The sequence below is a fragment of the Aricia agestis genome, chromosome 8, assembly GCF_905147365.1.
Source record: "Aricia agestis chromosome 8, ilAriAges1.1, whole genome shotgun sequence".
Classification (NCBI taxonomy): Eukaryota; Metazoa; Arthropoda; class Insecta; order Lepidoptera; family Lycaenidae; genus Aricia; species Aricia agestis.
In genome coordinates, this window is record NC_056413.1 from 16,983,752 (window position 1) to 17,011,567 (window position 27,816).

At 37.7% G+C, this 27,816-nt stretch overlaps 1 protein-coding gene across 3 annotated transcripts in view; it reads right to left on the bottom strand.

The window, feature by feature from the left end:
• Positions 1 to 1,629: 1,629 nt before the first annotated feature.
• LOC121729956 overlaps positions 1,630 to 27,816 on the bottom strand; it is an 89,776-nt gene continuing 63,589 nt past the window's right edge. For 2 of the 3 annotated variants that reach the window (XM_042118715.1, XM_042118714.1), the window contains 17 exons: positions 22,111 to 22,246; positions 16,442 to 16,525; positions 12,726 to 12,863; positions 11,510 to 11,646; positions 10,694 to 10,899; positions 10,222 to 10,383; positions 9,484 to 9,637; positions 8,799 to 8,946; positions 8,045 to 8,155; positions 7,589 to 7,698; positions 6,954 to 7,228; positions 4,889 to 5,097; positions 4,256 to 4,480; positions 3,842 to 3,990; positions 3,139 to 3,270; positions 2,599 to 2,726; positions 1,630 to 1,763 (listed from right to left, as the gene is read on the bottom strand). In XM_042118715.1, coding sequence (XP_041974649.1) covers positions 1,690 to 1,763; positions 2,599 to 2,726; positions 3,139 to 3,270; positions 3,842 to 3,990; positions 4,256 to 4,480; positions 4,889 to 5,097; positions 6,954 to 7,228; positions 7,589 to 7,698; positions 8,045 to 8,155; positions 8,799 to 8,946; positions 9,484 to 9,637; positions 10,222 to 10,383; positions 10,694 to 10,899; positions 11,510 to 11,646; positions 12,726 to 12,863; positions 16,442 to 16,525; positions 22,111 to 22,239 — 2,571 coding nt within the window. In that variant the 5' untranslated portion in view covers positions 22,240 to 22,246 and the 3' untranslated portion in view covers positions 1,630 to 1,689. The remainder of the gene's footprint in view (positions 1,764 to 2,598; positions 2,727 to 3,138; positions 3,271 to 3,841; positions 3,991 to 4,255; positions 4,481 to 4,888; positions 5,098 to 6,953; positions 7,229 to 7,588; positions 7,699 to 8,044; positions 8,156 to 8,798; positions 8,947 to 9,483; positions 9,638 to 10,221; positions 10,384 to 10,693; positions 10,900 to 11,509; positions 11,647 to 12,725; positions 12,864 to 16,441; positions 16,526 to 22,110; positions 22,247 to 27,816) is intronic. The other variant, XM_042118716.1, reaches the window with a different exon arrangement.

Genomic DNA, 27,816 nt, shown 5'->3' on the forward strand with positions numbered 1-27,816 from the left:
TATTAGGTATTATACAAATAATTTACTAATTTGTTGTTTCAACTAAATGTCGAATTTATTTCTATCGATGAGTGCAACTTGTTTGTAAATTCTCATTTCGAAAAATATTAAAAAAATTACTTAATTTTTTTTTTTTTACTAAGTACTGTTCCTTTCCAATACTAGCAGGAGGTTTAAGTTTAAGTATTACCTAATAAGAAACTAGCGACAAGTGAATTTATAATACATTCAATTATCTACTAACTTTATATGGGGCGCCTTTTCAATATTCTAGATAAATAAAACACAAAGGAAGAATTAGACATTGATTTATTCGCATTACATCTGACGGTAAGTACTATATCAATTATGTTAAATCTTTCAGCACCTATACAATTTATATAAAATACATACTAAGAGACAGTATGAAGTATACTGGTCACAAAGGTAACCGTTGATGATTGCGTTCATTTGCTTCAATAATTCTATACAAAACCAACACAACGTAATCTATTAATGCAATAACCAACGGTGCTTTTGTTGAGTCCAGAATTAAAAATATTGTCATTCACAATTGAGCATTTACACCCATCCCAAAATTCCCACACTCACATAGCAGTTGAGGCAAGTAATGCTCCTCGCCTGTATTCATCCATTTAGAAACAAAAAAAAATATATTTTGGCAAGTTTTTTTTCTATAATGCATTAATTCATGGTACCTAGTATAAAAATATTCCTGTTCACGAATAGGCAAGACGCAACTAGTATGTAGAATATATTATTAAAAAATGTAAAAAGTTATTTTAGAGATAAAATTTCGTTTTACAAACTTAACGAAAAGTTCTTTATGAAGTATAAATTTAGTAAATTGTTGATTTAGTAACAATTATACAGAATACAGACGAATCACTACCAAATGTAGCAAAATTGCCTCAAACGCTAGGTATCCATTCCGTATTTACAACTATGTTAATCCCTACGTCTAGTTGGCCGGGGTTAGAAAAAGCACTCAAATGAAAAGTAAAATAATATAATAGGTATATCCTAAGAAGTAAAAAAAGGTTACAGTGAAGCATTTTGTCAGAAATACACTAAAATCTAGAAGCGACAGAAATTTTGGCAAAGTTATTCATTTGTATACATAGTAATACTTATTAGTACTTATTCTACTCGAAGACGAAAGAACTTACTCGCTAATTGTACCTTGTCAATAAAAATAATATCAGAAAATATAATTTATTGTAAATTGTAAATATCACTTCATATGGACGGAATGTAGTATCTACGATAAGTTAAACTATGTCATATTGGACTATGGAAGACCAGACGACCAACGTTTTACGTTATAATTTAAATTAAAATTTCATCGAAAAATAATATTTACGCACCAAAATTTATAAATAATTTCAATAGAATATCCATAATTATATTGTATTAGTAGTTTAGTTTTTTGACTATAAGATGTCACATTAACTAATTCTTTTCATTCACAAAACAATATAGTATCAAAAAAGGCAGTGAGAATTAAATTTGATCTAGAAGCACTGTTTCGCACCGAATACATAACCTGAGTTTTAAAATATTTATATTTTACAGTTGCAACATACAGTCATATTTTTTTCGTGCTGACTGTGTTTTGCAATATAATCGTTTTTATTGGCACTGTTGAATTTAAAGTTCCTATGTTTAAAGAACACGCCATTTTTCGATTTACTCCCTCCATTCTCTGGATGCTTGGAAAGTGCGCACTTCGGATGTTGTGAACGATGTCATTCCTTGAGGCCCTGGAAAATATAAAAATACTATAGTCACATACACTTAAGAGGATACACCAGGGGCGAGAGAAATTGAAAATAGGTATTTGAAAATGTATTGCTGTCTCACCAATCTCAAGTCTCCCACCGCATAGCGCGATAGAGACAACACGACAAAAGTTCTAATAAAAGAACAGAAAATCTTCGATTCGTTGTTCGCTGATTCCTTCTCCAAAACTTAACCGATTTAAGTAATTTTTTCATTAAGAATTAAAAGCAAGGCTTGAGCTGTGTTCCTATGTTTTATTTATTTTTTTGTATATTCTAGCCAGTTTCTGGGTGTTTGAACACAGGAAAATCTGGCCATTTTTTTTGGGTTTTTGGACGTTCTTATCTTTTTTAATAATAAAATTATGAAAAAAAAGGAAAACATAGGGACATGCTAATAGTGGCCATAGATATTCAGGAAAAAATCATAACTCTACCGGCATTATCCAAGGAGGAAACAGGGGACAGCGTTTGTATGGAAAAACGGCGGTGCGTAATCCTCTTAACGTTCCAGGCAAAGCATTTTTTTTTACTTTCAAATATGAATCTGAATCAATACGATTAAAAAAACGCTTTACTTATTAAATATAAGCCCACAGCAACTCAAAAGCCACGCAGTTAATAACTCAAAAAACAGTCCACACTCAACTCAAAAATCAATTTACACTCAACTCACCCATCAGTCAACGGTTAACTAAAAATCAGTTTACATTCAACTCATAACCGGTCCAGACTCAACTCATGAATTAGTCCACACTCAACTCAAAAATCAGTCCACGCTCAACTCACAAATTAGTACATACAACTCAAGACCCACCTCTAAGTCGGCGCGTGGGTGTGGGTGTGACGTCACCGTCGGGGGCGGTCCACTGCTCCACCACCTCGGTGGCGGACCGCGCCAGTGACGGCTGGCTGACTGACCGGTGGAGGGAGTTGCGCCACGACCTGGTGAACAAGAATTAGATACTTGAATATTTTTGGGTGAATGAGTGAATAATAAATTTGGGTGTCAATAATAATAAAAAATGCGTAGACAATAAAAAGTGTAAAATAGCCCACGGATTTTGTGAACTATAACTTTGAAAACTTAACAGAAAATGACAGCTAAATAGATGTATGCAAAAGTGGAAGGAGCTAATATTAAATGATAAATATTGTTACAAATCTTTCCCCTAGGCAGAGGATTAACAAGAAAAAAATAAAATTTTGTTAAAATGCAACAGAGTGGATGATATTATTATTAACAGCAAGTCTACCCAGCTGCACTTTACATGATGGCGTTTTTATTAATTCATTCGGCAGTTACTCTATACACGGTAACAAACCCTTGTAGCACTACATGGCGCAGTATACTCACTGGTTGTGATGGTACGGATGTTCGGAGTCGCTGTCGTCGTCGTAGTAGCGGCCGAGCAGCGTGCCCGCCGACACCTCCGAGTGGCTGTCCGCCTGCTCCCGCGCGTAGTCCACCATCATCTCTGACATCGATCTGAGGAACATCATTATTGTTATTATCCTCTTCACCATCATCATACTCATCATCAATAATATCGTCATTGTCTCTACGGAAAACCATATTTTGTCATGTTTTTGATAGTGTTGGTGGTGAGATGGGGGGTGACGCCTCCGTGGTCTAGTGGTATAGAGCGCGGCTCTTGACTCGGAGGTCGTGGGTTCGATTCCCGCGTTGGAAACATGTTATTTCCAAGTTTGGTTAGGACAATGCAGGCTGATCACCTGATTGTCTGACAAGTAAGATGATCCATGCGTCGGATGGGCATGTAAAAAGTCGGTCCTACGCCTGATCTCTCGCCAGTCGTGTCGGTCGTCCGTCCCACTGGGTTATGAGAGTAAAGGAATAGAGAGTGCTCTTGTGTACTGCGAACATACTTGGGCACTATAAAATTACTCCTCCGTAGCTGGCCTGGTTTCAATGAAACCAGCCACCGTCACCGAAACCGGTGACGGTGATAAACTTTACTACGATGATAAAGGCATGATCACCGTTATTTGGTACAGTAGACTGCATTGTGTCTGGGCCTCTGTCTATAATTTCTCACCTCATATCAACATGGTCGCTTCTGTACGAGGACCGGCGGGAGCGCTGCGGCTCGCGGAGTGACGTCGCGTCGCTGTCGTACTCGTACAGCGTCGGCAGGGAGCTGCGGCGAGACCGCGACTCCCATTCAGACTTCTTCCTGTAGCGGTTCTGGAAAATTTGTTGGGGTTTAAATTCTGACTCTCTGTTATCAGACATCTAGAGATAGAGTCTATAAATCAGATAGAATCTGTAAGTCAACATAGTTAAAAAGTTATCAAAACTAGATAAATAGTAGACTGAAATTGACAAATCAGAATTTGGGGCATGGCAAAACTCCTTCAAACTTTTTACTACTACTACTCTTCAATCTGCATGCCAAAAGATTTTAAAATCATTCCTAATGCCACAAACTAAATCATCCAATCAAGCTTACCTTCGGTTTATCAGGAGGTGGAGCCAAGATCCTAATGATAACCTCCCACTTGGGTGGGTCGTACAACGGAGCGAATCTCTGGTCGTGGGCTAAGCGGACGAAGTCTTCCCTGGTGGAGGACCTGGCCAGCTCCCGGCGGAGAGTGCTCTCGTGAGTGATCAGCTCGCGCCAGCGGAGACGCTCCTCGCGCGTCAGACGGTACGCGCGCTCCGTTTCTGATAGCACCTGGAATTGTTTTGGGGTTTAGTATTGTAAATCTAGTAAGTCATGAATTGTTAGTCATGAATATGGTAATGGTAGTTATTTCGCAATTTGGAAAGTCAACATTTTCAAAGTGCATTTCTTTATAAATGGACTGGGAGTTGAGACTAAGTCTAAGGTCTAGTAAATATAAAAACCTATCAAGTTAGAGCAACGCTTTGCGTCGTAGGAACGAAATATTTATGCATTTAGGTACAAGGAAGAAAAATTAAAGTGCTTCATCTCTCTCCCACTCTACCAGCCCATTGTTCCATCAATACATCGCAACGGCGACATTACGTAATGTAACGTTCCTTCTGCGGTGACACACCAACGAAATGGAGCAATGTGACTCCTTAACATATTATGATATAAGACAGAACCAAAGTGTACCTCATCCTGCGCTTCAGTACTCAGCACACGGGTCAGCTGCGGCCAGTTGGGCGGCACCGGAGGTGCGGGCGTCGGCGGCGGCACGTCCTCGTCATCTTGGAAGAGAGGGTTGCGCGCCACTGGCAGTTCCGGTAGTAGCGGGAGCTCGGAGTACGCTGCGCTCGTCTGCTTGATCAGCTCGGGGGAGAATAACTCGGGGCCACTCTTGCCTAGAAGGATATAACACGTTCAATAGGTAGAGGCCACAGAATAATGTAGGAATGTATGTACGCTAACTACACACACTAAATTTCCAATATTATAACCTCAAAAGTACACGCATGAATCTCGTAAGCCTCTGATTGGTTACAAATCATAAAGTTAATATACCTAGCGGAATAAAGAAACAAAGGCCTGAGCAAAAGAGATGTCACTATCAGTAACACTGCGTGGTAAAAAGAGACGTGTGATACATGACAGCAGCACTCTTTTTTTGACGTCCAGTCGGCACGTGCCGCACGTTGACAATTTAATCTCATAGAAATCATGTTCAATCATGCTTGTGTAAGTGTATACGTATTACGTACAGTGTACACATATTTTTAACACACATATGAAACCAATTTCGGTTTCGTTTAACAGCTCGAGATTGTTGCTCTATTCCGCTAGGTATATTAACTTTATGTTACAAATGGGTGAATTTCAACAAATTACCTTTTTTTTTATCATATCGGTGAACTTTTTTATTTATACATATTTTATATACTTTTCAGGTTTTATGTATTCTTTAGGATATAAAATGTTCCCAAATTGAATATCATTAACGTATCATTTAAGACTAAGGAGAAAATTCAGTTTGAATTCTGATTTCCACTGATATGATAAACCGGCACCGATTTTTATTTCTGTGCACCGATATGATAAGCTTAACCACCGAAATGACATACTAATCCAGCGTTGTGATAATATTATTTTTTATATATTTTATGTATTTCTTTCGATCAAGAACAGGGTGCTTAAAATAAAATTAAAATATTTTTAAAATGTTTTACAATATTTGAGTGGATTTCAACAACTTGCATTTTTATATAATTTTGGTGGAAATTTTTGTTTCCACCAAAATTGGAGATTAGGTGTTTACGAGAAACTGGTACGACAACCACCACCTAGACGAGTAAGCTTATGACAGAATGAGGTGAATGGCGTATTTTTTATGCTTCAAGAATCAATGGTATTTTGTAAAAATAATGTTTTACACAACAAAATAAACAAATTGGAATTTGCGAGAAAAATAATCATTAAAAAAAAATTCGTGCACTAAAGTTATAGCACATTAACTTAACTATAAACAAACCAAAACTCTACCGATATTCAAAATAACAACATGATATTATTGCCACAAGTCGGATAATTTAAGTGCACCAAAATTGCATAAAATCGGAAGTTTTGTGATAAAACGGTTTTCTTTCATTTCTGGCTGGAAAATGGTACGACCCAGCCCACAGCCACCTCAATACCTATAAACGGGTTAGCGTGTGGCTGAATGATGTAAATGGCGTATTTTTTATGCTTAAGGGATCAATGGTATTTTTTAGAAACAACGTTTTGTAAATCCCACCAAAATTTAAAAATTCTCCGCGACAGACCTAAAGTGTCATAAAAACTCAACTACAGAAGTTAGAACAATAAAATTGATATATTATGAAGAGTCAACTATATAAAAATCTAATCCAGTATCAAGTTTTCTGTTAATCGGTCTAGATATTAAATAGTAAAATTGTTCGGCGACAAGCCACCAAAATTGGAAATCGCCTATAAATTTTGTTTATTTTCTTGGAAATAAACAAAATTTATAGGTACTAGTATAGTAGGTACTCATTTTTATACACAATTGCGTAAGATTTGGCGACGCGTACCACGCCCCCATTCTGCAATACACCCTCAGAGAGTAATTTGGATCTATAATATAATATTTCATCCACTTAAATCTCCTCTTATTAAGCATACCTTCCCACCCATTGGACTAAGGCGTATTATTGTAATCTAGATTGTTAATAATTGTTATAGTTTTAAGCCTTTTACTCACCAATATACTTCTGCGGCGGCAACGACAGCGGCACCCTCTCCATCTTCGGCGTCAGCGTCATCCCTGAGGCGCTGCTGATGTCAGAGAAGTTCTCCCACTGCGCCTCGGGCAGGGTGTGGTTGCGGATGGTGACGTCGAACTGCGGCTGCGGCGCGGGCACCTGCCGGTACTCCGTCACCAGCCGCTTGTGACGCTCGATGTCCTCTATCGTCTTCTTCTCCGTGATCGTCCGGAGGAACACGTCGTCGACCACGTGTGAAGATATTTCGGGTTTCCTGAGGAATGAGATGAATATAGATTTTGCCACGAAAACTTCTTATTGAGTATCTAAATAGACAAGACCGCATTGTGCGCAAGCGAGCGCCACAGTCAATGCAAAATTAGAAGCCGCAGCCGTAAAGATGCGACATTTTCCTGCATGCCACATTTGTTGTAAATCCTTCAGTAACATATAAATGAGCATTCATAAGAATGAGGTAATTTTTTTAGGCAAACGTTTCAGTAGATAAAGTGGTAATATATCTTTTACGCTATTATGGCGGAAGTGTGAGGATCTTTAACTCGTTCGGTTGACAACCTTAACTAAAAATCTCAGCAGTCTCCCAACAGCGTAGAGAAATTTATTGATAGCTCACCTGGCTGGCATAACTGGAGCTGCCGGTAGCGGTTCCAGGCTTTCCATCAGCAGTTCCTGCTCCTCTGTCTCCAGCCGCTCCCTCATCACTGGCGGCGGTGGTGGCGCTTTCTGTATGATGAATATTGGATGTTCGTAATCGTGGTATAAAGTAATTGAATAAAGAGAAGCAATAAGCGAATAGCTGAGCAAGGTGAATGCCTCTAGCTACGTAGCTCAAATTTTGGGTACCGACTAATCTGCACTAAATGTGAATAGCAGGTGTGAAGGAAGTTCATGTTGTGCTAATACAACTCTCTTCGATTGGCTGCCATGGGATAAAAGAGTTATATAGTCGGTATAGAGCTATTTTGTTTTTGGGCCGAAAAACTACCTGTTACAGTGCGCGCTGCGTATGCATTTACTTTTTTTTTCCTCCGAAGGCATTTGCTTACCTTACCAGTTGCCTTGATCTTACCTTGATATGGAACATCTTCGCGTGGCTACCGTCAGTCACTTCAGTGACAGAGTGTGTGTCAGTCATCTCCGTGTTGAGCGACGCGATGGACCGCGGCCCGCGCGCCCATTCCTAGTTAGTCACAATGTGTGCAATGGAATGACTGAGTTTGGGAACTTTTGGTGCAGAAAAGAGTTTCAGCAACTCTTGGGGTCCAAACTTCTATCATTCGGATTTGGTTATGTGCAAAATATGAACATAGAAATGATGTACCATCAGAAAAATTGATTCATAGACAGTTGGCGGACCTACGTTATCCAATCGGAAAGTTGGTTGGTGATCTGCTCGGCTTAACATCATCCGACCAAATTACGTTGGACTGCCATCTACAATCTACATGTTATTATGAATTAATTTCTCAGACACTACCATTAGGTCTAGTAACAGTTGATGTTGATAATATTATGGTTCAATAATTAATTTCGATGATGTTTTGATTATTATTAGGTATTTTATGATAAACAAATGATTTGTGATATCTAATATTTGATTAGACACTCATTACATTGAGGTATACATTTGTACTGTCCCAATAGTATTTCTGTTTAATGTTTTTAATCATGATTAATAAACAGACACAATTATACCATCGGTTCCAAAAATTATTACACATAAAATTAGCCTTACCAAGACTTTCCAATATTATAACTTCTATTTCACTCCAACACACATGTTAGCATCCATCTCTGTCTAACGTCTACTATCTCTGTCTCACCTGTCGTTGCACCTGCGTGTACTGCGGTGGGCGTGGCGGGCGCGGCGGTGCGGGCGCGCGCGCGTCTCGAGCGGGCAGCGGCAACGCGCCTGGCGACATCGTGCGTACTGATTCCTGACGCTCATGCTCCTCGAGAATGTGGGTTTGCCTGGAAGTAAGGTAATATGGAGCTGGAATCTGGAGGTATTGGGTACAGCCAGGTTAAATTAACACAAAATCATACGAGTACATGGTAATTACTAAGGTAGCGTAATGTTTGGTTGGTTTATAATAAAGATACAGAGTCGTGATTCTCTATTGGCGCGCGCTCGCGCGGCTCAAAATAAAACGTGGGTGATGGTGCCACCTGTCACTTTTTGTCTTTCGACTACATATATTATATGGTATGAAATATGTCGGTCATCCTAGCGACATGACACGACGCGATACGACGTTCCATAGGACTGACGTTTTACAAACGTAATATAGATCGTGAAGTGTCGTGTCGGGTGTCATGTCGTGCCTCAGTGACAATGCGGTCTCACTATAAGCGTTATGCTATAAGAGACTACCAAAAACTGAATAATTTATAGAAAAATAAAATCAACATATCCTAACAGCTCTCGACGCTGGCGCCGGTCTGAAGGTCATCGCACTAGACTAATATGAACAACCAAAGCGGCATGTTGCTACACCACCATCCTACCTCATGCTGCCACCGTCCACCTCGGTGGTAGTAATAGTGGACTGCGGCGAGGGCGGGGCGGGCGGGCGCTGCACGCGGACGCGCACGTCGAACGCCGGCGCCGCAGCGAACGCGCGCCCGTTGGTTACGCTCGTCTCGTGCGTTTCGCCGTAACCTGGAAATTGGTATGATTCGTGGTTAAAGAGATCTATAATCATAATAGTAAGTCAAGATACAGCCCTGCCATTTAAGAAAATCTATAATTCAACTTTTATCTAGGTAATTATTACCAGAATATTCTGATCAGAAAATAAAAGAAAGAGAAGTGTGAACGTAATATCTTATCCTGAACTCTGAAGTAAAGCTACCCTTCTATTATACAACTTTAGAAACACGGTAGCAATATTAATATACTATAGTGTGTGACTTTTTAAATAAGTGGAATATTATACATGATGATATTTTTCAACGTACGACTTTCTACGTTCCACGACCTTACTGAATAAGTATTCTGTCCTCGAGTGAAAGATGACCCTTTGAACCCCCGATTAAAAAGAGAGTGGTGTTACAACTTACAAGTTTGACCTGTTTGTCTGTCTATTTATTTGTTCGTTGCATCGCGTCGTAGCATCCAAAACGTGTGGGACAATTTTGATCTAGTTTTTTTTTTTTTGCTTCATAACTTAAATGATCAAGAGCGTCCCTACCCTTAATTCATCATCATCATTGCCTATTGCTGTAAAATTTCATTATTCTCACCTTCACTCTGATACTCGTTGATGATGAAGGCCTGGTTGGTGTGCGCGGCCTCAGCCTCGCTCGGCGTCTCTGACGGGTAGTCAGACGGTATTGTATCTGATACCACACTAGCACTCTCCGCCGCTACGGGGTATACCGGGTGCGCGCGGGGGATCTTCACCTCTGTGAGGATAGACATAGGGCTTAATATCAACTGGCATACTGTTAGGATTATGCTGGATGAATAGCAATTTCACCCCTAATTTAAATTAATTAATAAATAAATAGAATAAGGCGTAGGACTAATTTTGAGATTATTAGGTTTGAGCTATTTATTCCACAGGAAATAAAAAATGTGAATCTTAGGATAAAAGACTGCTCTACAAGCAGTATTCTATTCTGCTCTTTAAACTATTTTGGAGAATATAATAAAATAAGAAAGTCATCTACTTTAACACCAAAAGAGCAAAACTTCTTTAAAAAAATGCCTTACCCTGTATGCTTTCTCTACTGATGATCGAAGCAGAGGAGTCATCTATCAGTCTTCTTGGAGCTGGTATGGCTCGTCTTCTGAGGCACAAGTAGGAGACTCCCAGACCTAGCAGCAGCAGAGTCAAGAAGAGAATAGCACAGATGATCATCAGGATGTGAGTGCCCGCTAACGGCGTCTTCGCTGGAAGAGGACCGGGGACTTCTGGCCTGAAAGAAATAGATGTTTTTTTTATTGCTCTGTGTAGTAGTAACTGCTAATTAGTCATAGGGATTGTTAGCTGTTCACGACATTGGTTCTTAGTTTTGAGTTTTTAAATAGGATTAATTTTATATTTTACAAATAGATGGCGTTGTATACTGGTTAAATCGCGATGTCGCTCTCTACTACAAATACTGTACACTTGTAAATAATAATTACATGCTTAACGTTACGTGCATAGTTGAATTGGCCAGACAATCCAAAGAAAAGGCTGACAAATCCAACAAGATGTTTGCAACATTCCATAATATTATAAACGATAGTAGGGCAAAATAAGGTGGGGTATAGGTTAGTAGAAATTGGAGCATAATAGCTACTAGAACTATTAAGTAGCCAGTACGTAATGGCCCACGATAGCCCACTGCAGGCCACGCCATTGCGCGCCACGCCTGGAGATCGTCTGCCATCATACACTATTATGCCGTCTACACAATGGCGATGACGAGTGGGCCAGCGTGGACCATTGTGAAGAGGCGCCTATACGCTCTGAGCCTGAATACTCCAGCTTGCCTCATCAAACCATATTGCCAACTGTGTCCTATCTAAAAGTATACTCACGTGTATATAAGCGGTTTGAAGGCGGGCACGATGGGCGGGGGGTAGCGGCAGACGATGGTGATGACCTCGTCGCCGTCCATCTCCAGACCCGGGTGGAACCGCACCACGATGTTGTTCGTGAACACGCGGAGAGGGTCCTGGGATTGAGCCACAATAGAATTACTTAGAATAGTTTCTTGAATATTTCGATGCCATAGTGGCTATAAAATGACAGTGGGTTGATTCAGACCGCAACGCGACGAGGCGAGGCGAGGCGTGCCGTCGCATAAATTTGTATGGATTTGACAGATATTACAATCGCTTTTTTTTTTTTTTTTTTATTAAATAAGGGGGCAAACGAGCAAACGGGTCACCTGATGGAAAGCAACTTCCGTCGCCCATGGACACTCGCAGCATCAGAAGAGCTGCAAGTGCGTTGCCGGCCTTTTAAGAGGGAACAGGGTAATAGGAGAGGGTAAGGATGGGAAGGGAAGGGAATAGGGGAGGGTAGGGAAGGGAATAGGGTAGGGGATTGGGCCTCCGGTAAACTCACTCACTCGGCGAAACACAGCGCTAGCGCTGTTTCACGTCAGTTTTCTGTAAGAACGTGGTATTTCTCCGGTCGAGCCGGCCCATTCGTGCCGAAGCATGGCTCTCCCACGTAAAAAAGACGCGTGAGACGTCTTGCGAATCTGTCAAATCCATGTAAATTTAGAAATGCATCTACGCGTCACTTTGCGGTGTGCATCAACCCTTGAGCGTGCTCCCGCAGACTGCAGACTTTAAATCGGCCGATAGTTTGGTTTGGCTCTTGATCAGTGTGAAGCTGAATGGAAGTGCGCATATTACAACGATACCGAGTCGGCCGATATTTTCGTTTCATGGATTGGCTTCAAACGTAACCATCGGTAAACTGTCGGCCGCACATAATGTCGGTGATTACTATAAATATTAGATAAATTAATCAGGACTCTTAAATGTTAAGCTCCATACATTTTCTGCCAAACTTTTTGTCTTTGAAAACAGCCTTGATATAAACTGTTCAGCAAATGGAAGACGAAAACAATTTGCGTAAGAAGCTTAAAGTTACCAAAAGATGAGGTTTTCCAGAACATTCTGATACTCTTAGGTAATGGTGGTTTTACATCTTTTGAACACGAGGCACTGAATTATTGTGTACCTAAATTACAGTATAGTAAAATATTGCAGTAATGTTAGTTAGTTTGACGTAATTCACCTGTTTGGTCCCACATCCCTTCAGCGGCAGTTCCAGCTTGTAGGACGTGGCCCCCTTGCCGGCGACCTGGCAAGCGGAGTGGCGGTCGAAGTCCGCGTACGCGATGCCGTAGAACTTCTCGTTAAACTTCAACTCGATCTGGAATAGTGGTTACAATTTATTATCAATACCGTAATCACAAGAAAAAATTACTCTAAAGTCTAAATTATAGTAGTATTTATGTAAATATTATGTGTGAAAGTTTTTTAATATTTAATCCATCAAAAAATAAAATATATTATTTTTATTCAAAATTGGTATTACGAAAATACTTTAATGCTGAAATTACAATGCCTACGGAAGAACCGACGTAAGAAACTCGAACGGGGCCATTCATAATATTATAACATGAGAATTTCAGTAGGAAGGGCTGTTTTTTTTTCAATAATTTAGGACCTCCCAAAAGGTGTTTAAAGTATGTATATGTAAACTAGATGTCCCGCGCGGCTTCGCCCGCGTAAATTAGGAATTTTACAGAAACCGTACATTTTCCCATAAAAAATATTTCCCCCGTTTTTCCCACATTTTCCTGAGTTTCTTCGGTCGTATTAGTCTTAGCGTGATAATATAATATAGCCTATAGTCTTACTCGATATATCTATCTAACACTGAAATATGTTATTAAATCGGACCTGTACTTCCTGAGCACTGAGGTAGTAAGTACTACGTACAAATGTAGTACATACTATGTCAGTGTTCCTGAGATTGACGCGTTCAAGCAAACATACTCTTCAGGTTTATAATATTAGGTAGGTATAGATTTTTTATTAATTATCGCTTGACAAACTCGAGTCTCGATCTAAAAGACTATGAAATGGTATAATATGGTAGTGATGATGATAATGATGAATGTAATTTGCATATTAGCATATGCTTTCTGTTCTTAAAACAACGCCGAAACTCCCAAAGTTGTATCTATAAAGAATCAGGAGTTCTCTTAGCACCTTCCGAACCACGGTATACCAGGTATACCTCGGTGCAAAATCTTACTTATTGGTAGCATATGCTTAGAATACTTCTCACGAAACCGAAGTCACCATATGTTTCCCTATAAGTTTTGAGGAGTTCCCTCAATTACTTATGGATCCTTCATCAGATCACCACTTTTGTGAATATAATACCAAATTGGGATGATACCCTATATACCAAAAGAAAAATTCGGTTAACAAACGGCGGAGTAATCGTTGAATATAAGAAAACGAACATAACACCTCCTCCATTTTGAAAGTCGGTTAAAATTGTAGCCTATGTGTTATTCTGATGTATAAGCTATATTATTGTAAAGTTTCATTAAAATCCGTTCAGTAGTTTTTGCGTGAAAGAGTAACAAACATCCATACATCCACACATCCACACATCCATACATCCATACATCCAAACAAACTTTCGCCTTTATAATATTAGTAGGATAGGATATAACCTGTGACCCTGAAAGATCAAAGTAAGAATCATGTACAATATGGATAATGTGCACTTGATTTCTCGATGTGTTTGATGCTCTCTCTTACTCATATGAGTAATCTAAGAGAGCAATATAGCTCCTAATACGAATCACATATTACCAAAGCTTGGCATTTAGAAGGTGTTAGTAAGGTTGTCGCGTAGGCCGCGACCCCGCAGATACCACCCACATAACGACTGATATAACATTTTAATAGCTTTTAAAGACTAGCCGGATACAGTTTTTGGCAAAATTCAACTATATACTCCGTTATTTCTGCAAATCCATATTCTAGATAAAGAGAATTTGTTATGACTTCTTAATTGGTTTTTAATTACGAGGCTAAATTATATCTCCGTCTGCCTAGAAGAGAGAGTAACAAGGTGACAGCGTTTGTTTTTGGGTTTATAAATAACTATTAAGGACGCTATCACAAAAATTATTACAAAAATTAGCAGGTTGTACGAATATCGACGTTAAGAACATTAAAATAACATTCAATATCAGCGCGCCTTGTACAGTGGCGGTTACGACGCTCGCCGCGTTCTTGATAGGGCGAAAATGTATGAAGAAATTTGAGAGCGTTTCTTATTTTTCTTATAAATAGAAATGTTATTTATTTTTATATAAAATATTTAGCTATTCGTACAGGGGACTAAATAAGCAACATTTTTTTTGTATATTTATTTTCCTTAGTTCAGTGTATTTAGCTATAATGGTACCTAATCAAACCCCATTTTTTTAATATTTTGCGATTATTGTGATGGTTAAAACGTATTTATGTGAAAATTTTTTGTATGCGGCTGTAAAATTTAATGGCGTATACGTGGAGATGAATATATTATCTTTCATTTGAAACCAAAATATCCTCGCAGTGTGACTCCTAATTCTTTAAAATGGTACCTACAATCGCTGATATTTGTGAAAAAATGTGATAGCGTCCTTAAGTTCACATTCAAAGTAATCATGATGAATAACGTCTCGGTTCACCAATCACCAATTTATTTTTATTATTTTTATTTTATAGCACATAATCAACAGATCTACATTCAAGAGTTATGGCTCGTGTTGTGGGTACAATTTGAATGCAAATAGCTTAGAATGTTCAGCGAACGCGAGGACAATACCGCCTGGAGGGTCAAGGCGCAGCCTGAGGCCGAACACGCACGGAAGAGCTAGATTAGACTAGATTGGAGGACGCAGGCAAATAATAGAAATTGCTTTTCAACCGATTTTCAAAAAAAAAAGGTTGTATATACGGATGTGGATATTTTTGTAATGCCATATGCTCCTTTGTATAGCTTTTCTCCAGCATTTTGGTTGGTTTAAATACTCGAGATATGGCACGACGTATACGTCAAGGCAGAAAGGATATGCCATTTACGTCATCGTTACGTAACGTTAATTAAGTACGTAACATCTTATACCGCAAATGTCAAAATGACCCCAATCTACCTTACAACAGTGGTGTGAGTGGGTACAATTCGGCCACATGCAAAATGATACTTGAATATCAAGAGACATTTCAACATGACGGCGTTATTTGATATTTTGACCACGCACCAAAAAGCCTTGTAGTATAATAATAAATTACATAGCTTAAAATTCTTAATGCAAAATCCAAACTGAAGTTAATTGGACGCTGATAACCATTAGCCACCCACAAAAAAATATGGAGGTATGGAGTCATAAATCTGTTCTATATGATCTAAATTATTCTAGATTACCAGCAGGCTTAGCACGGCCACAGTAGAAATGCGAAAGAATAGAAACGCTGACAGTTTTTGCGGACCAACTGACAGATTTTCTTTGTTAATCCATCACTTTGTCTACTTTAGGTACCGAAAGAATAAAACTTTATATGGTGGCCATGCTAATTGCTTAGTTTGCTAGTGATAAATTGATGATTGACGACCTCTGTGGCTCAGTTGGTGGGCTGTCGGTAGCTCAAGCCGGGGGTCGCGGGTTCGAATCCCGCCGACGGAACAAAAAAAGTTTTCTAAGTTCCTGGGTCATGGATGTGTAATAAATATGTGTATTATATATTAAAAATCATAATTTAAGTATAGTATAAAATTATTAAATATATTTACGTTGTCTGGTACTCGTAACACAAGTCCTTCAGGTAGTTACCACGGGGCCAGACTGACGTGGTGTGAAGCGTCCATAGATATATTTTATTTATTTCTAAATTGCTTAACAGCATACAAGTACTATAGTGGCAGCGCGTACTGACCTGCATGGAGCCGGCGGCGCAGTTGAGGGTCGCGCGCGTTCTGTTCAGGAATATCACCGGGCTGAGGTCGTCCAGCTTCGTCACCTAGAACACAACCCATGAAAACATGTAAATTTAAATCATTAATAATGTTCTAAAATCTTAAATGTACTCGGCTTGTAACTTAGTTTTATGTCAATGTTTGTTTTCTACGTAGGTACTATGTAAAATCCCATAAAAATAAATTTTAAAGGCGGCAACACCGCGACTGCTTTACAAAATATGATTATACGATTTTGGGTACTTTAGCAGCTTTTGCGAAGAAGCCTATGGTGTTCAACAGACCACCCCTCTGCTCGTCTTTTATCGAGCTCGAACGCGGAAGAGGGTAAAATTATTTTTACCCTCTTCCGCGTTCGAGCGAGCGAGTGTAACCCTGCCACTCCAACATAACAACATTCAAATTTTTGGCCAAATTAATGTAAAAATTCAACAACTTCTGCGCTACTATTTTACTACGCACAGCAAGTTTAATGATAAACAACTTGATAAACTTCATAACAAACTCGAAAGTACAAAAATATTCAGCTAGATCCAGTATCTCGAGCGGGACCGAAGATATTGTAATGGTGTGTCTATATTTAGTTACATTGTAGCGGTTGTCGGCGTAAATCTACACAACTAATTACTGGCCGCGGGCCGCGGACACCGCGCGCGACTCCACTGTCGAACGGTGGTCCTTCGAACCGGACGATGGTCCTTTGAGCCAAACGACGGTCCTTCGAGCCTAGCCGTGGTCTTTCGAACCAAATGCTATATTTACGTATATCATTTATTTTGTCACTACATAATATGACATTACTGTTATCACAAATTTTATTTATTACAAAATTCGTCTGCCTGTTATCCATTTGTTTGTCTGTCTGTTACCTTCTCACTACAATACAGTTGAATTACACTACTATGTATTTATTTTTTACTGTATTTTGCCTCGTAAACCAAATTAAACAGTAGGTACCTTATAAAAGACACATACATTATATCACATTATTTTAAGTACTGATGCCAAATGATGAAAAAAAAGTACTGATGCCGTCCAACATTGGAAACAGTCCCCTTGTCCAGGCGATCCTATCTTTAATAGCTGCATTCATCAGTACAGCGTACAGCCGGTAACACAACGCCGCGCCGCTCGCCTCTCGTTACGTATATCTGATCAGAGTTTTATCATATTTTGTCATTCAATTTATTGTTAGGACGGCAAAAATAACAATGTAAAAAAGAATAACGACAGGACAAAGATGATAACATGGGATAGAATACGATTTTTTATGGATTTTGCCTGCGGCTACGGCTGTAAGAATACTAGACAAACATGACAAAAACCTATACCTAACCTAACCTATAAAAAACCGGCCAAGTGCGAGTTGGACTCACCCATGAAGGGTTCCGCAGCAGCAATAAGGTTTATTTCTATGAAATTAAAAGGTTTTTGATTTATTTTTATATTTCAGTTGATTTAATGAAAGTTAAATTAAGGTTTACCATTTATGACGTAAAAAACTACTTTGCTGGATCTCGTTCAAACCAATTTTCCTTGGTAGTTTTTATAGTGATGTACAATATATATTTTATTCAGAATTATCATGCCCCTACTTTAGAAGTTAGAGGGGGGGACACACATTTTACCACTTTGGAAGAGTCTCTCTCGCAAAACTATTCAGGTTAGAAAAAAATTGTATTAGAAACCTCAATATGATTTTTGAGGACCTATCCATAGATACCCCACACGAATAGGTTAGGAAAAAAAAATTGTTTCAGTTGTACCTATGGGGACCCCTAAATTTTTTAATATTTTTCCATTTTTGTATCAAAATCTTAATGCGGTTCACAGACTACATTTACATACCAAGTTTCAATAGTATATCTCTTACGGACGGACAGACAGACAGACAGACATGACGAATCTATAAGGGTTACGTTTTTTGCCATTTGGCTACGGAACCCTAAAAATGAACAGCTAAAAACTATGCTCACATAAGGTTCTCAATCTTTGTCTGGGTTTATGTTTGTTGACATATTCCTTTGGTTGAACGTTTTTTGTTATTTTTTTGGGCTTATAATAGAAGGCTGACAATCTGCCTATATCTATTTTTCAGACCTGAAATATGGCAAAATAACATTTTCAGAACCTGCTAAAATATTATTATATTAATTGCTTATAACTGGGGTTCTTACCTTAGGTACTTATTATAGGAATCTTACCCACTACCTAGATGCAATATGTGTCAGTTGGTTCACCATTAAATCAATATGTTACTTGATTATAGTTGTTACTTTACACTCGGCGCCACCAATTTTCTGCATATTTACCTACATTTACCTTATAGGGATGCGAAAATTATATGATATTATCGATAAAATACATAATATTATGTTGAGCCATTACTAACAAAAATATCTTTACAACAGATAACTTTATCTGGCACTTGATTTTTTCTGGTCCTTTGAAATAGTTACATGACAATGATTAATTATACGCGTACGCCATTCCACGTGTTTTTTTATCATAATATATTATGAGAAAAAGAAAAATATACTTTAATAAGGGAGTAAGCTGATTAATACTGAAAGTGACGATTGATAACAAATAACTTGCGCTTTGTTCCTACTTATTTTATACAAATTATCAAGATTTTTTGCATCGTTAAGTGAAACGCATCCAGATATAAAAAATAGTGCAATAAGCTAAGGCTAGTGCTAAAAAGCTTGGTCCCAAGATCGTATAACAATATAAAATATATTGAGGCATTTTATAAACTTCGTTCTTACAAAATACCTTATTTTATCGACTCCAGCCCATCGCTTACGGGCAAATTGTCGATACATGCCCATGTCTACCCATACATCATTTATTTGTACATTGTTAAGACGCAGATAATACCTTACTAGTTACTACACTTGGCCTCTTCGCAGTATATTTTTAACTTTTTTTCATCCCATTATAGTTTAAACAATATGGAGCAGGATTGAGTTTTTTTTTTTTAATGTGTTGTACTAGCCTTCAGCGATAATAATGTTTTATATTTTTTCTTTATTATCATGTAAAGGCTCTTGTTTTGATTTCATACGTTTAATTATGTTTAGTAACGTTTAAAAAATAGAAGAGCTTTTTTTGCGAAAGAATCTTTAGAATAATATAATACCACACCACGTCTTGTCCGTACCTATCAAACCCACTGACATCGATCAATATAGATACCACGTCATGTGTCTGTACTTCGCGTGCCACATGGCCCACATCGCGTTCCCAACGTCTTTCGAAAGTCTGTTCCAGTCTGCTATCGGTATCGCACGTCAATCGGAATTTTTTAAATGCTTAAATGCCTAAAAATGCCGTATTGAGCTGTAGAAATTCAAATAGAAACGTTGACCTAGGTAATGGACACGTTTCTTATCATCGGTACGTCATAGTAGGTAGGAAAAAAATGGCACGCTCGTTTTCATACCAATGGAGCGACCTTCGGTATCTATCTTGATCTATGTCTGTGGTCCACTTTTCTTACGTATCGGACAAGCACAAAATACTGCGTACGTGAAACGTCTGTGCACACTGAATGGATTGCTTTATTATTAAAGATGTAAGTGCTTGATTAAGCCATCATTATCTAGAGGTATCACATTTCCATCAAAAGAACTCTATTTCTTTCTTGAGAGCGCTTAATCACGATAAACACAAATGTAATAATTTTTATAGACTATAGCAGGGATGTTGCGAATATCCGCATCCGCCTCCGTAAATGCGGAGCATCCGCATAGATTTGGACATCCGCATCTGCATCCGCATCCGCGTAAATCAATGCGGATTTTTATGCGGATGCGAATGTCATACGAGTTGCGACAAGAAAAAAAAGTGGCGGGGTCTGTAAATGGCGCGTGCCGTTTGCGCGTGACAAATGACCAATGGAAGCGAAAAAGCCGGCCAATTAATCGGCCACGCACAATAGTGGGTTCCGTAGTACCGCCAGTTTTTGATAAGTTTTGTATCGTCAATGAATGAACAATGTGTTTTACACTACTAACAACATGATCTTAGTTACATTCAAAGGAATTTGAACGAAAAATTCCTTTGTACTTCTCAATAACTTATGAAATCTTCTTAGCCGTGATAATTTTCTTTTTAAATTTAGCATATTTCCTACTCCCGTGAATTTTTCTACATATTTTTCAGAATCAACCGTTTAGCTAATAGCTGGTAGAAGGGGGAGAAACTGGACACTAACGATTTCTTCCACTTTAAAACTTTGCATATTTTCGTTTATCGCGTGGGAACCGTACATTTTTCCGGGATAAAAAGTATCGTATGTCCTTTCCCGGGACTCAAAGTATCACCTTGCCAAACAGAAAAATCGGTTCAGCGGTTTGAGCGTAAAGAGGTAACAGACAGACAGACAGATAGACGGACAGACAGACAGACAGACAGACACACTTTCGCATTTATAATATTAGTATATGGATGGATTTTGTCGACATCGTTGATATTATGTATGTGCATTCATGCCGAATTTCGGCTTTGTAAGCCTACAAAGCCGAAATTCTCTGAGTGAAACCGCAGAGAAATAGACAGACAGATGGACAGATAGACCGAAAATATAAGGATGCCTTGTTTATTACGGAACCCTGAAAACGGCGACAGGATCCGACACGTTTATTGTGGTGCATCAATTGTCTTTCATTCATTACTATTTAATAATTTAAGTATAATGCTTTATGCTCCTATTTATAACTTCGAGTACTTACTAACAAAAAAAGTGGTAGAGGTTAAACCAGGGAAATTAATGTAATTTTCATTTACAAATTATTATCTCTTTAATACAATAGTATAATTATAGTACAGGTTCCCTAGAACAATTTTTTTTATTACTATCAAGGTAATTTTTCGTAAGCAGCTTCATTTTGATAAAACGAACAACAATTTCCTCTGCGAAAGTGGTAGCTAACAGAGATAAATATAATTTAATATTTCGATTTGATGGTCCTAAAATATGGATTGTTCTATTTAAAAATGCGTTTCAAAAGAAACTACTGGCGAAAAATTAGCTTGATATTAATCAAAAAAATTGTTCTAGGGAACCTGTACTATTATTTTGTAATACATTAATAAAAATGAAAATGATACTTTTTCATTTTATAAACTATATTTATGTAGGATCCGCAACATCCGCATCCGCATCCACATCCGCGGATGTGAACCTCTAAAAATCCGCATCCGCATTCGCATCCGCGGATGTGAAAAAATCGGGATCCGCAACATCCCTGGACTATCATTTTAAGCACTTACAGTCACAGAGTATTTATTTACGACGATGACATTGTTTGCAGGGGCCTCGGTCACTGAGTGAGTGTAAGTGCTTAAATCTATTAGCACTTAGTGATAACTAAAAAAGAGTCACTTTGTGACATATTCGGAAATAAAACAAATTGGATATCTTCTACCTTTCTTCTGATTAATTTCGTTGCAGTAACCAAGACAGATTTAGCTTGTCCCTCGGGCATCCCTGAGATTATATTAAAGGGTTTTCGTGGTTGGTTGCCTCTGTTGATCTTGGCGACACAGGAGTTGCAGTGGTGTAAATATGTAGTGGGCCAATTGCCCGTTTCAAAAATATATTTTCATTTCATTGACTTACCTTCCCATCGAGCACGGTCTGGTCGGGCAGGCCTTCGCCCTGGTACTCGATGTTGTTGGCCTGCGACCCGTAGTTGGACTGCGCCCGCGCCGCCGCCAGCAGCGCCAACATATACCACACTAGCGCCATCTTACACCTGGAAAAGAATAAAGGAGGTTAAAAAAATTATTACACAACGAGAGTGCCGGTAGATGTAAAAACAGCGAGGCATACATTTTCGCCACCGCGCCGAAAGAGGGATAATAATAATAATAAATTCTTTATTTGCACACACAAAAGAAAAGACAAAAACACATCAAAGAGAAAAAAAAAACAAAAGAAATAACAACAACAAAAAAGGTATAAAAAAAATTTACGAAATTGTGCAAAAAGGCGGTCTTACTGCTTTAAGCAGTTTCTTCCAGACAACCGAAAACTAAATATACAATATTATATTACATACATTATTAATATTAAATATACATATTATATTACATACATTAATAATAAGTAATAATAATTTTTATTATTCGTAGGTAATAAGTTAATAACATACGGTAATAGAATAAACGAAATAAATTTTACACAGACATAATAAGACAAAAAAAAAAGTATAAATAAAAGAATCTACACACCAACGGATTTATATAGAGAGGTCTAAGTAATATTGTTTTACACGTTTTTTGAATATATATTTTATAGATTCAGAATTTTTAATGAAATCGGATAGGGAGTTCCAGAGTCGAATAGCGGTGCTGGCGAAGGAAGAATCATAGAATGAAGTTTTATGAGATGGAAAAGCAAGAGTAATAAGGGATATTAATTTAAGTCTTACATCACATCGGCGATCTACTCTCCCTCCGTCTTACGCTTTTAAATATTCTTTATTTTTCCTGATTTTAACATAATATTTTAAACCCATTTAAAAAAATAACGCCAAAGAGGTTTTCACTTCAAAGATAATAAATTATCGAATGTTATATTAGAAAAATAAGCATCTTTTGGAATTAGTCGTTAAACCTGTACCATTAAAAAATGCTCTTAGAGTAAGACGAGTAGAGTAATTTTGGGCGCTTGACAGACGAGCTATTAATACAGGTGTATTTAAGGATCATATTTTATTAATTTTTCATGTACAAGTGTACATATATGTATAATCTATGCAGGACTTTAATAACACAGCATCAGGTGATACTTCTATACAAAACCGCCGTAAAGTACAAAACAAACAGTCCAGCATTTCCCGCCCACTATGACGTCACGACAAGGTCACACAGCGCACTTAATGACAACTCAATCATTATTCATTAAGTGGGCTCACGTCACTGAACAATACGACATCGTTATTGCCATCATTAATTTTATCATTGCCCTTTCATGATTATTGACTGTGTATAAGAAGTTGATGTCTATTCTGCTATTAAAATGTTTGATAGAGAAAATATTAAAGATTATTTGATCGTTGAGACTTGAGATCAAGTTTTATTTAAGCATAAACAAAGTTCCGATGACCGATCACATCTATAGTAATCTACCAATAAATTTCAACTGCTAAAATGTAGCCTATTCACCATTAAGAAATATAATTAATGCTACTACGAAAAATGTAGGTAGCGCATTTTTATGATCTATGGAAAATAATATTACAGAATATACAAGACGTAGGTAATGTCTTTTATGTACTTTTTTTTATGAAATAAGGGGGCAAACGAGCAAACGGGTCACCTGATGGAAAGCAACTTCCGTCGCCCATGGACACTCGCAGCATCAGAAGAGCTGCAAGTGCGTTGCCGACCTTTTAAGAGGGAATAGGGTAATAGGGGAGGGTAGGGAAGGGGAGGGAAGGGAATAGTTGAGGGTAGGGAAGGGAATAGGGTAGGGGTTAGGGGATTGGGCCTCTGGTAAACTCACTCACTCGGCGAAACACAGCGCAAGCGCTGTTTCACGCCGGTTTTCTGTGAGAACGTGGTATTTATCCGGTCGAGCCGGCCCATTCGTGCCGAAGCATGGCTCTCCCACGTATACGTACTGTATTTGTATACTTTTATACCCCCCTTTTCGAGCTAAGACCACGCTGGTTTAGCTCTAAACAGCTCATTTATAGTGTCAATAATATTATGATTCGAAAACATAATATTATGTCAAACCTTTGTACATCTTATTGAATGTATGTTATACAGTCTGTATATACTATCAATCCTTAAATCAGTAGTTAAGTGTCCACAAGGACGTCGACATATTCGCCCACAACAGCCTTTCCCTTGCCCACACAACGACAACAGTGTTTCGACGACCGTGATCGAAACAAAGCATTTAAAACAGCTGGCAAAATTATGAGGAAATTGTTACAAAAAAATGTTAAATTCAAAATTGGAATACAAGTTATAAAGAATGTGATAAGATTAAACTTGATTTAAAATTGGAATACAAACAACGAAATAAATGGTTAGAAACGAGTTAGTTCTATAAAGTGGTTTTCAAGTTCGTGCCGTAGAATTGATTTACCTCGATTTAAGATTGAAATATGTTTCATTTACTCGATACTAGGTTGCACTTTTCCTAATTTTATTACCTTTGTAATAATTTTGATCTAATTCAATGTCTACGGAACCCTCTCAAGTCGTGTTCCCAAAACGCTCTTGCTTAAGTCATCAAAATTAAAAAAAAAAGAATAAAACCAACATGGCCGTCTTATGCGCATCTTATGGGATTATAATAACGCGTTTGAAGGCTTTTACCAATTTCCCTGACCACAACCTATCATTACGGTTTTTGTGCGAGTGGTTCTAGTGAAATAATTTTACAACTCATTTAAGAATACTTTGTGTCGAATTAGCGCACAAAATTCATTGAATCAATTTAAGAAAAGGAGGAAAGTTTTGTTTCTTTATACACCGGTCTGAAACGACTGAATACATTTTGACAAATACAGATCTATTCAGTCTTCTGTGATGTGGTGTGATCAACTCTATAGTTGATCACACTACACCACAGGGAAGGATATAATAGATAGACATAGACCGTCGCGGAGTTTTCTGTAGAACTTTTCAATGTGTACAATACTTGGTACATTATTTTGATAAATCTCGTGCCTGCGTTTGCAATGTAAGCGGAAAAATTGTAATTAATTACGACATCACATTAGAAACCCCAACAATATCAGTATTTCTCCACTATTTAATGAATGTTATTATACCTATAACCATCCTCTTGAATCACTATCTATTAAAGAAAACCGCATCAAAATCCGTTGCGTAGTTTTAAAGATTAAAGGGAACAAAGGGACATGAGGGAAAAAAGCGACTTTGTTTTTTAATAATTGTATAGATAATTTACTAATTTTTTTCCTTATAAATTATAACTATGGAGTGCAGATGGAGGAGAACTATCTCTGTATGTAAAAAGTGTCCGCTGAAATGCGTTAAATTAGGGTGGCGTAGTAGTAGTAGCAACAGGGTAAATTTTAAATCATTTAGCTGCTTTTATTTCAGCTATTTTGGGTTATATTTTTCAAAATATATTGGTATTAACCAGGGCATATGTGCAATGTGTGCAATGCACACGGGCGCCATCCTCTAGGGGCGCCAAATTGCCATCTTTAGGGGCGCCAAAACCAAGGTCCCAAAAAAATTGCCTAGAGGGGCGCCAAAATCCTTTTTTTGCACACAGGCAACAATAGCCTTTACGGGGGCCCTGGTATTAACCCAGTAATTCTGTGACTTCGCTATTCAGCTAACTTCAATTTATATTTTGTCACCAACGGCTACATTCATTCCCTTTGCTGCAGCTAGCGCCACTGTTGGAGGATTTTTCAACTGTTATTTACTGCGTACAGCTGGACACTTTTTCAAATATCCCCCATATAAGATAGTTCTCCTCCATCTACCCTTCATACTTATAACGAAGCTTGTAACTAATAACTATAACATACTTCATCACCTGGCTAACTTTATAAGTATACCCATTTTGATTGCAAATTATTTTTCTGGTCCTGAAACCTGTTTTTATGCAAAAATAAAACGAAAATTTTTATAAATGTTGCCTATTATCCACATATGTCTTTTATTATGTTACCTAATCATAACCAACTGCATATATTCTTTTAAATAAAACATTATGCGACATAAAAAACACATCCAGTCACCTATTAGGTAAGATATTATTACGTCCTACTAAGTGCGTTACATAGAAAAGTATAAGTGTTCAAAGCCGGTTAGAGCAAAAACTCGGCGAGCCAAAGTGTTGGTAATTGTAAAAACATGGCGCTACCATTTACGACTTTAATACGATTCCAGTTAGCGTTTTAACACCAATCCATACCGTTAAATAAACATGGCATGTGAGGTAAATGTATCCTATACCCTTACTTGACTTACCGCCGCGCCGTACTTAGAGACATATTTTATTTATGATTAATCTTCAATTTAAAGAGGAGTTTGACAGATAATGTATGAAACTTTTTTTTTACATAATCAATAATTAAAATTAATTACATTTATTGCCTGTATCACCACTTTCTGATAAAGTACCGAATAGGCTATTCAGAACTTTTTGACGGATTCTCCATACTTCATCTGTCAAGTTAAGAGGTGGATAGCCTATTCGGCACCCATCAGGATGTGGTGAAATAGGCCCTTAAGTAATGAATGTTCCACTCTGAGTGCGTTAAAAGTCTAAAATCTAAATTTTGGGGTCCATTTTGTCCTAATGCAACTCTAATCTAAAAGCCCTCAATTTATTCTTAAAGTTTGAGGTCATTGATGTGGTCAGTGTAGTTTTTTTAATTGAAGATATATTTTAACGTCAAGTACCTATACCTATGTGGTGACATATTCTGAATTCATACCCTTGCCAAGTAAGGCGTAACCGACAAAATACTGTTTTATTGAAATCTGTAAACGAAACGGGAGTCTACGCCGGTTTCCAATCGGACCATGGTATTAAAAATACACATAGTTCTTAGCTAAGTGCACTGTGCATGGCATAATTGAAGACAGTGCAAATTATAATTGAAAAATGAGTAATAATTGTCCTTATGTTATAAAATGTTAGTTATTTGGTTCTTCCACTCATCTTCATTTCAAGTATCCGAAATGAAAGAAATTAGAATGTAGAAAAGTTTCGCAAAATTCAGAAGTGTCGAAATTATTTGCAGAATTTTTAATTTGACGAATTGTTGAAAAAGACATCAACGCGCGCAATGCTCAAGAATTAAAAGCAAGCAATTTTATCATTTGACTTGAAAACAAATAGTTAAATACAGATTTCAATAGTACATTATGTTTTTTTAAATAGTTTTTTCTCAGAGCATTATACAATTAGGATGTTGATACTATCAGGTGTGTTGCTAATTGACCTGAGACAAAAACTATTATGACTTATGATCCGAGACAATCAGTTGTTTTAATCTGACGTCTGTTTGACGGCTTAATTAGCAGTTAGTTTTTATCTAAATAGATTTGTGGATACAAAAAAACATTTTGATTTTTGCCGCCACAGAAGTGCAATGTCCTTCTTATTCTCCTTAAAAACGGATTTTACCATCGACTAATGGCGTTATCAAGATAAAAACCATACCGCAAAAATGTTTACTTTCTCAAACAAATTGAGGTAACAGTTTTAAGCAGTAAAAATTCGAATTTCAATTTTTTAATTTTAAATTTTAGCATAACTTGTCCGTTCGGTTCGGCTCTTAAATGGCCCATTCATTACCCTGCATTGCAGTCC